The sequence below is a fragment of the Sminthopsis crassicaudata genome, chromosome 4 (assembly GCF_048593235.1).
Source record: "Sminthopsis crassicaudata isolate SCR6 chromosome 4, ASM4859323v1, whole genome shotgun sequence".
Classification (NCBI taxonomy): domain Eukaryota; kingdom Metazoa; phylum Chordata; class Mammalia; order Dasyuromorphia; family Dasyuridae; genus Sminthopsis; species Sminthopsis crassicaudata.
The window spans coordinates 444,702,687-444,713,055 of NC_133620.1; the positions used below are offsets into that span (position 1 = coordinate 444,702,687).

At 38.7% G+C, this 10,369-nt stretch overlaps 1 protein-coding gene across 1 annotated transcript; it reads right to left on the bottom strand.

The window, feature by feature from the left end:
• Window positions 1-1,246: 1,246 nt before the first annotated feature.
• LOC141541440 (C-C motif chemokine 3-like) lies at window positions 1,247-2,897 on the bottom strand. Its single transcript, XM_074265549.1, has 3 exons — window positions 2,757-2,897; window positions 2,055-2,166; window positions 1,247-1,616 (listed from the first exon to the last, which is right to left on the bottom strand). Exons 1-3 carry the CDS (start codon window positions 2,827-2,829, stop codon window positions 1,520-1,522), a joined length of 282 nt encoding a protein of 93 aa, XP_074121650.1. The 5' UTR covers window positions 2,830-2,897; the 3' UTR covers window positions 1,247-1,519.
• Between the last annotated feature and the right edge of the window lie 7,472 nt (window positions 2,898-10,369).

Genomic DNA, 10,369 nt, shown 5'->3' on the forward strand with positions numbered 1-10,369 from the left:
TTCTCTTCAATTTAACCTCTTCCTCTTCCTCACCCTCTTTGAGCCTGTGTTTGATAAGAGAAACACAAGATATGAATAAGTATCCTCACTCAATCCAAACATTTCTTCTGTCTTCATACCTCTTCATCCAAGGATTTTTCTAATTTAACCTCAAGTGTTTGATTGATGGTTGCTTGAGACTGGTCATCTGTCATCCATTTACTTTGAGAGGTGGGGTCACTTGACTTTTTTTTTTTTTTTTTGCTCAATCAACAGCCTGACCCATATGGATAGATAGATAGATAGATATTGATTTTCTTTTCCATTGTGACATTGATTTTCCATTGTGTCTTGAGCATATCCCTTACGTATATACTCTTTCCTGACAGTTTTCTCTCAGCATCATAAAATCATAGAATTGAAGATTTGAAAGGACCCACTAAACATACTCTTCTACAACTTCCTCTATAGGTGTCACCCACTCTCTGTTTAATGACCTCAAAGCAGAGGAACTAAGTGCCATTTGAGGCAGTTGGTTTTAGTTTTGGACAGCTTTAATTATTGGGAAGTTGTCTTATTATTAAGTTTCTATTTATTTCTTTGTTCTTCTACCCATTGCTCATGGTGGGCACAAGCAGAAACTTTTCCTCATGATAGCCTTTCAGATACTTGAATATCAGTACAATGAATGTCCTGAATTTTTTTCTCTCTTCACTGGCCATCCTATAATCCATTCTTAAATGACAGGGACTCTCGACTCTTTTTCTTCCTAATTGCTTTCCTTGGCACACTATCAGCTTCCAAGTATTTTTCTTAAACTGTGTGCCCAGAACTGAACGTGGCCCACATGCCAGAATATGACGGCATTAGCCATTCTTATTCCTGGAAGCCATGTTTCTCCATGTAGATTAGACATTTGTAACCATTCAAAGTGCTGAGTCAAAATAAGATTGTCATACACGTCAATGATCAAATTTTATTTTCCTTAGAACAAATGCTGTCTGACGAGTCTTCCCTTATGTGGTATGATAATATAGGAAATCCACCTAAATAATCCTATTTCTGTCACAGTAACTTTTTTCCCCTGAAGCAATTGGGTTTAAGTGACTTGCCCAGGGTCATACAGCTAGGAAGTGTTAAATGTCTGAGGTCACATTTGAACTCAGGTCCTCCTGACTTAAGGGCTAGTGCTCTATCCACCGCATCACCTAGCTGCCCCCAACAATTCTATTTGTGCTGAGAAAACCAAAAACACTCAGAAAACATATGGCTTGAAAAAGTTTTATTATGAAATCTTTGTCCAAAAGATGTTTATGGAATCCAACAAATGGCCCCAGGATTCAAAGAACCAAGGGTTGGCTGCTAACAGAGATCTCCATGGGGGACAAGTATCCTCCAAAAGTGCAAATAGTACCAATAAATACCCAAGATTACCACCAAATAATTTATATAAATTAAATTTCACTTATATAAAGGCTGGAAGGCTGGGGTGTGAGGAGATTGTTTCTGAATGCGGAATCCTTTTGTGCAGTCTCTTTTCCTATAAGGCTAGATCTTGATTCAGGTAATTAATATACTCCTGAACCCAGGCGTCTCTGGGGTTGGCACACACGTTCTTTTCACTCTTAGTTGTGAACCTGTGGAGTGAGGGGAGAGAACATGAGAGACCAAAGACCTTTTTCAGCTGGAGATGAAAGGAACAATTCTCTGTTAGCCTCTTCCCAACTCCCTGTAGATTTCTAGAAGGGATTAAGGAACCACTATTCCATCTTTTGAAACCTCCATCAGACCCATTGAGTCCACCTGTTTCTAGAGACATCTTTAGAAGAGATTATCTCAGTCTCCTCAGCCTCAGATTCCTGTTTCCCTTTATCTCTCCATTGGAGGGATTTGCTTCCATCTTGTTCTTGGGAGGACCAAACCTGAGCATGGGACCACATGGACCACTGCTCTTCCTTTTATCTACCTGAGTTGCCTCATGTAGCCATTTGGCCAAATTGCCCAACAGCTTCATTTTCTCTTCTCATCATCTCATCCTTTTTCACCCTAAGGAAACTCAGTAGGTAGATACTCACACCACAGCTGGTTTGGCACACTGGCTGCTGATCTCAACATAACTTTTCACACGATGTCTTGGGATCTGCCTTTCATAGGTGTAGCAGCAGAAGGGAGAAATCATGACGCTGTCTGTAAAGGAAAGAGAGTCATAAAATTAGTAAGGTCATACCTTTAGGTGCTGCAATTATCTCAGGAACATTCTTTCCATCAGGCCCACTGTGGATGTGGTCTCTCATGTCTCCCTACCCTGGTTCTCTCCAGCACCAGGTCTGACTCTCATCCCACCTGGAGGAGGTCAGACCTGCTCTTCTCCTCCGCAGAAGGGAACACAGAAAAAACCTGAAATATGAGAGCTAGAAAGGATGTCAGAGATCCATGCAATTTCTAACTTATAGAGGAATCCAGTTGCTTCAGATCTTATGGCTATTTAGTGTCAGAGTCATTAGAAGTCAGTCTTGGGCTCCTTCTACTCTTTTCTCCTGCCTTGAACTTACATATTTACTAGCACATGTTGTTAAAGTTAGGTTAATGTTTTCAAGTCCAAAATGCTTAGAAGGCCTCCCTGTTTCTACCTTCCCACTCTCCCCTCTTCATCCTCCCTCTCCAAACCTTTATCAGACTCCTTTGATCATACTATGGGTGCTCTTTGGCCAGAGCTCTATTTAGCTCATAATTGGAGCCTAAACACAACTATAGAAGGCAAGAGGAAGCCCACTTACGTGGTGCAGAGGATGCCAGAGAGCTGAAGGCCATGACCATGAGGATGGAGAGGGCAGCCACAGAGACCTTCATGATCCTGAGAGAGAGCAGCTGGAGGAGCAGAGCACAGGCTGAGAGACACTGCAAATCTGTGCCTGGATCGTGTCTGGATCCTCTTTTTATACAGGACTGAGAGTTCATGAAAAGATGGAATCAACAGAAAATGAAGGAAATTTCCAAGAAAAAGATGATGCCATAGTGAGAGTTTGGAAACTGAAATTCAAACTTGTCTATCAAGAGCTGACATTTTCTTCCTCATTGTGGTCTCATCTTGGTGGGTGGGACGCTTATGAAGAGACAAGATAAAGAGAGAAGGATGGGGGGAGTGGGAGAATGGTGCTAACTTGAGTTAGTAGCAGAGACAAGCAAAACCAAACAGGAAGGGAAGTAATATTAATCATCAATTTAAAGGGGGGGTATTTAGAATGAGTTCCATATTGACATGTCTTTGCCTACTAAATCATGAGATTTTAGATTTAGATGTAGAAGTGATCACCTAGCCCAAATTTCTCATTGATTATATCCTATGTAGGCACTATGGATCTTTATCTGAACACGCTAACCCACTGAGAAGTTAAATTCCCTGAATTTGGCTCCATATTTTCCCCATCCCTTCACCTTAGTTTAAAAAAAAACTTCTTCAGAGGGTTCAGAGGGTATTCCCTAATTCCATAAAATGGAGCTCCCATTAGTTTGTTTCCCTCCGAAATTATCTGTTGAGAATCAATTGAATCGTTCAGATTTTACAAAGGAATATTAGCTAAAGCGGTTCCATAAAAACAGCTGGTACAAAAGTCTGTGACATTTTCTCAAGGACATTCAGAGTCCAGGGGAAAGTGAGTTCCAGCTTAGAGAGTATAAAAATGATTAAGCAGTGTGGTGACTGAGAGTTGTACTTGTGACAAAGGTAAAAATCAGAGCCTCCTTTCATGGAACAGTTAAACAGCTCTATTAAGCATGATGAATCTTCGTCACGTGTGATGTGGACAGTGACATCCAGGTGAAACAAAGGAATTGGTAGGAAAGAAGGAAAAAGATAGGAAGTCCAAAATCTTTCAGAAACATTGCACGAATACATGATATAAGCTATCAATAAAGCAAGCATGATATTCATCCAGCCAATTCAAGGATGTAGACTAAGAGTGGTAAGAAGACTGGCCACGGTTTAAGCCAAAATCTCTCCTTAGGGATTTCCTTCTGCACCGCTGAGTTACTCTAGGAAGCCACACTTACCCCAGATTCTGGAATTTATCTCTTCTCAACTTCCTTGATAATTTGTAGATAATTCTTGGACTGAGACTGTTTCCTTGACCTATCCCAACATAATTCATATGTAAAGTCATTCCAATTCAAAGGACATTTAGCCCCCAGTTTATTGCCAATATGTGATTGAGTTATGATTTAAACTAAAGTACTCCCGTTTAAATGGCATTAAGTGGTTTAGTCATATACATATCACAAGTTTTTTTATATAATATGTATATATATACATATGTGTACATATGTATATACACACAGAGATAGATATCCTTCTTCCACCCGCTGCTTTTCTTATGCCAGCCTAAAGATATCCACGAATTATGTGATAGAGTATACATATATTTTATTTTATTTATTTATTTATTTTTTTGCTGAGGCAATTAGGATTAAGTGACTTGCCCAGGATCACACATCTAGGAAGTGTTAAGTTTCTGAGACCAGATTTGAACTCAGGTCCTCCTGACTTCAGGGCTGGTGCTCTATCCACTGTCCCGTATACATATATTTTAAATTCACAGACCCCATGTTTCACCAAATGAACTCTGGAAAAATTTATTACAAATGGTGATCTACAGAGATAAAGAATATGGATTCTGAAGTCCTGGCTTATTCCTCTGTCTCCTTAGTTGATAATATTAACAGTAGATATTTGTATAGCATTTTAAGGTCACAAAATACTTCTATTATCCCATTTCATTTTTTTTTCCTAAAGAGAAATTTGAAATTAGATGATTTCCCTAGGGTCACATACCTAGTAAGTATCTGAGGCTGCACTTGAACTCAGTTCCTCCTGATTCCAGGAGTGGTATTCTAGCCACTGTACCACCTAGCCACCGCATCTCATTTTGCCTTAAAGAGTTCAATTAATCATGATGAAACTTCTTGGCTTCTGAGGCAGGCAGGCTTATTATTTTTATCCCCATTCTATTCATGGTGAAATTGTGTCTTGAAGTATGTGGTGTGAGATCTTGGTGTAAATCTGTTTTTTCCAAATTTTTCTGGTTTTCCCAACATTTTGGTTGAAGAGAGTTGAAGTGTTGTCTTTGGTTTACCATAGTTTGTGCTGCCATTATTTTTCTACTTCTCTATAGAGAGTTAAGTGAAAAGGAGACAGAAGAAGAATTTATACAATGACAGCAATAATGGGGAGATCTTTGAAATAATTAAGAATCCTGATTAGTGAAATGACTAACCATGTTTTTCAGAAGACTGATGATAAAGCTTGCTTCCTACTTTTGCTGGAGTGTATATAGACAACAGAGGACTAGAATAGGGGCAACAATTTTCAACCATGGCTAATATTTCCATTTATTTTGTGTGATTATGCTTATTTGTTACATTTGGCTTCTTTTGGAGGAAAGAATGGCAAAGATTGTGTAATAATGATGTGTAAAGAAAAGAGTACTAACAGAAAAAAATACATAGAAGATAGGAGAAGAAAATTCAAAAGAGAATCCAGACAAGGGTATTTACTTACCATCATGATAAATTACATATATACTTAACAGACCATTTGGAGCAGTTCAAGAAAATCAAGTGTTTCTCTATTGCTTCTAAAATCATATATATAACCATTTTTTTTTGGTATTTTATACTCTGCAACAGTCTTCTGTGTCTATTTCTCTATATATCTTTCTGTTTGTCCATCTTTCTATCTCTGAATCTATATCTTTCTCTGTCTTTCTGTTTCTGTCTCTCTGTCTCTGTCTTTCTCTTTACTTTGGTCTCTCCTCTTCCTCATCCTCTCTGAGCTTCTTTTTGATAAGAGAACGATAAGATATATATAAGTATCCTCAATTAATCCAAAAATTCTTTCTGTTTTCATATCTGTTCATCCAAGGATTTTTTATTATTTAACCTAAAGTGTTTGATTGCCTATTGCTTGAGACTTGTTGCTTTTGACCTTTTAACTTATTTTAAGAGAAGTGGGGCTACTTGGTCTTTTTGCTCATTCAGCAGCCCACCCTTATTTTAAAAAAAAGACTATGTATACGAAAATCTATGTTTTTATAAAATATTTGAAAGCTACAAAGTGTCAGAGTCAAGACAAAAATTCAAACCTACTGATTCCAAATTAAAATCAGGTTAAAACAAGTACTTGGTAGGTTAATGTTAAATATACTGAATCTTTGTAGAAGCCCAGCTTAGCTAAGCTCTGCATCAGAACTCAGACAGTAAAGACGGGATTTGGATCTAATAATTCTGACTCCAAATGCAGGATTTTTTCCTGCAGTCATGTGAAATAATTCCTGTTTTGATGATCTCTTTCCTCATTATTTTTTCCTCTCTGACATTAATTTTCCATAATACTGTGAGAATATCTCTTACATATACACTATTTTTTGACAATTTCCTAACAACATCAAAGAATTGAAAAGCTGGAACTGATGCAATTGTCTAGTCCAAGATATATTCTACTAGTACTTCCTCTTTAGATAGTCACCCAACCTCTGTTTAATGATCTCCAAAGGAGAGGAACCAACTGCCATTTGAGGCTGCTGGTTTCAGCTTTGGACAGCTCTAATTGTGGGGAAGTTTTTATTGTTATTAAGCCTTTATTTATCTCTTTGTCACTTCTAATTGCTCTTAGTAGGTACAGACAGTACAAGTGTGAACATCTTCCTCATGATAGCCTTTCAAATACTTGAATACTAGTACAATGACTGCCCTAAATCTTTCCTTTCTTCACTAACTATCCTTCCACTCATTCTTAAATGACAGGAACTCAAGACTTTTCTTATTCCTGATTACTATTCTTTAAACATTATTAGATTTCCAATTATCTTGCTTAAACTGTGGTGTTTAGAGTTATAATAGAGGCCAGAATATGGTGAGATTAGCAATCGTTATTCCAGGAACATATGCCTCTTGATGTAAATTAGACATTTAGGGGGCCAGTCAGGGTGCTGCATCAGAGATTGTCATACACTTCAACCACTAATTTTTTTTTCATTCAGAACAAATGCTGTCTGAGTAATCACTCCTTATCTGGGATGATAATAAGAGATCCAATGGAACAATCTGATTTCTTCTGAGAAAACCAAAAACACACAAAAAGCATTTGGCTTGAAAAAGTTTTATTCTGAACTCTCTGTCCAATACATATTCGTGGAATCCAGCAGATGGCTCCAGAATTCAAAGGAACCAAAGTTTAGGTACTAATCAAAGTCTCCATGGGGGACAGGCATCCTTCAAATGTGCAAATAGGACTAATAAATACCCCAAATGCTCTCCCAATAATTTACATAAATTAAATTTCACTGATAAAAATATCTCAGGAAGGCTGGTATCTGGGGAGATTATTTCTGAATGTGGAATTCCTAAGCTTGGTCCATTTCCTTTTAAGATTCATTGTTCTAAGCCTCTGAAGCCTTCAATTCAGCTCTCAGTCATGTATGTACTTCTGAACCCAGCCATCATTTGGGTTGGCACACTTCTCCTGCCCTTTTTTGGTCAGGAAACTGTAGAGTAAGGAAAGAGAATATGAAAGATCAAGGACCTTTCCAACTGGAAATTAAGGGGAAGTCTCTCTGTTACCCTTTTCTCAACTTTCTGTAGATATCTGGAAGGGACTAAGGAAACACTCTCCCAAGTTCTGAAACCTCCATCAGATCCACAGAGTCCATCTGTCTCTTTCTAGAGACATCTCCATGAGAGATTTTCTCAGCCTCCTTTCTGACCTCGAATTATTGTTGCTTCCATTCATCCCTCTCCATTGGAGAGTGTTGTTCACCTCTTGCTCCCAGAAAGACCAAACCTGGACATGGACCACATGGGCCACTGCTCTCCCTTTTATCTCCCTGAGCTGTCTGATGTAGCCATTTGGCCAAATTGCCAAACAGGTTCATTTTCTCTTTCCATCATCCTACCCGAATCCTCTAAGAAATCTCAATGGGTAGATACTCACACCACAGCTGGCTGGGAACACAGGCTGCTGGTCTTATAATAGTCTGTCACAAATTTTCTGGGGATCTGCTGTCTGACATGGGAGAAGCAGCAGGCGGTGGGAGTGTTGGAGCCCAATGTAAAGAAAAGAGTTGCATGAAATCAGTAAGACCATACAGATTCCGTGGGTAAGGTTCTTCATCAGACACACACTGGGGATGTCCTTTCTCATATCTCCCCTCTAGTACTAGGCATGGTTCTCTGGGAAGGAGGAAGATGAGACCTGACATTCCCATTCCCAGGTGGGTATCGATGGAGAAAACATAAAAAACTAGAGATGGATGGGATGTCAAACATCACACTGTTCAGATTCTTTTTTAGAGAGGAAAATGCTTGTCACAAGTAATTTAGTATCAGAGCCAGAACTAGGACCAAGCTGGATAAAGGCTCAGTCTAGTGATTCTTGCTTGTCTTGATGTTACGTATTAAATAGCAAATCAAGTCAAGAGCATATTCTTAATTACAAGTCTAAAGGCATTAAAAACCCTATGTGCTCTTGCCCCTGTCATTCAGGGCTCCCCCTCCCCATACTCCCAAATCTCTGTGATCATATCAAGCTAATCTGTCAGCGTTGTCCCAGAGTATGACTAGAGCCTGGGTACAGACACAGAGGCAGGAGGAAACTCACTTACTTGGTGTAGAGGATGCCAGAGAACTGAAGATCATGACTATGAGTATGGAAAGGGCAGCCACAGAGACCTTCATGATCCTGAGAGGCAAAAGGGGCTGTGGGAGCAGAGCACAATCTAAGAGACTCTGCAGATCTCTGTCTCAGTCTCATGTTTGGACCCTGATTTTATAGGGGCATCTGAGAGAACCCAGGGAGATGGAGGCAACATAAGAAAGTAGAAATTCCTGTGTAAAATGTATGATATCATGGGGGGATTGTTAACTCAAAAGTGAACATAGGAAATACAAGGCTGGTGTCAAGAAACTGAGGTACTCACCCGCAGGGCAGTTTCATCATGGGAGAAAAAGGAGGGGGGATAGAGAGAGAAGTGTGCATGTGATAGAGCGGCAAAGGTGTTAAGGGGGAAGTGGTGAACTTGTGTTAGAAGCAGAGACAGATAAGAAAAGTACAAAATCAAATAGCAAAGGGTTAAGCTCATCCTTTATCTAAAGGAGTATTCCTACTGCCTCGATATCAGAACAGCCTATATTTTAAGTGTGTAGATTTAAAACTAGAAATGTCATTAGTGATTTAGTCCAACACTTTCTTTTTAAAACTAAAGAAACTGGGCTCTAAAAAGATGTGACTAATGCTAGATCACAATGACAGTTAGAAGCACTTCTTGGATCTCATTCCTTATCTGCTGACTATACATCTTTTCACTCAAAAAGACTAGCCCATACAAGAAATTCGTGTCCCCTTATCAATACTCCCAAGGAAAATTTTTGTGGAAATGAGGACAGAACAGCACCAGGCAATGGGGACATTTAATTTTGTTCCATTCCTTTCTATATGATGCCATTAGCATCAATTTGCATAACTTTTTAAGGGCACAAATTTTTTTTGACATTGACCATTTAAGCTTAGTATTTTTATCCCCTTCTTTCTAAACCTTACTAGTTGTATGGTCTTTAATGTCCCAGCTAACAGTCTAATAAGAGGTATTGGAAAAGAGTGGCTACAAAATTATTGGTTATTGTAATGAAGCATCTAACAGATTCTGGATCCAATCTTGGCCATTCTGACATCAAGGAAATTTACATAAACTGTGGGGGGCACTTAAAGGGAAGGAGGCAATGTGATACTGTAGTGGGCCTGTAGGTATGAAATAATGAGCAGAATTGCTAGATATTAATACAACATCATCATAGACATGTCCTTTTTAAAAAAAGAAAATGAAATTGATTTATAATCAACAAAACATTATGTGGAGAAATGCTTGAGATGTGGATATAATAGATAATGTTGCCACTAGATGAATTCAGGAATGATTGTAAGGTATCTCCTTCCATTTCCCTCCAGTTTGCTTTTGATACAATCTTTCATGTCTAGTTATGGTGATGCTTTGGAGGATATTGCACTATATTATATAAGATGCTATATCTGATTTCTGTCTGCCTGCCCTCCAGTTTTCCTAGAATTTTTGTCACATACTAATCTTTCCCCAAATGGGTGACATTCTTGAGTTGGTCAAACTCTCTTTTGGAATATATACAAGCCCCTTCAGAATGAAGGAAATGGAAGTAGGAGAAAAACTGATGAAATGACTTTAATATCGTAGAGGAAAGCAACTTTGAATGAGTTAAGAATGCTGATGATTGCAATGACTCATTATTCCATGAGAAGACTGAAGATGACACCTTTTTTCCTCTCTTTTGGCATGGAGGTGACAAATTAGAAGTATCAAATCAGTCAAGC

Bases quoted from the DNA above. Each gene is read 5' to 3' on its own strand.
- LOC141541440 (XM_074265549.1), bottom strand. From the start codon at position 2,829: ATGAAGGTCTCTGTGGCTGCCCTCTCCATCCTCATGGTCATGGCCTTC. The intron at 2,167-2,756 runs GTAAGTGGGCTT...TTTCCTTTACAG, and splicing joins TCTGGCATCCTCTGCACCAC to ACAGCGTCATGATTTCTCCC. The intron at 1,617-2,054 runs GTGAGTATCTAC...CTCACTCCACAG, and splicing joins TGTGCCAAACCAGCTGTGGT to GTTCACAACTAAGAGTGAAA.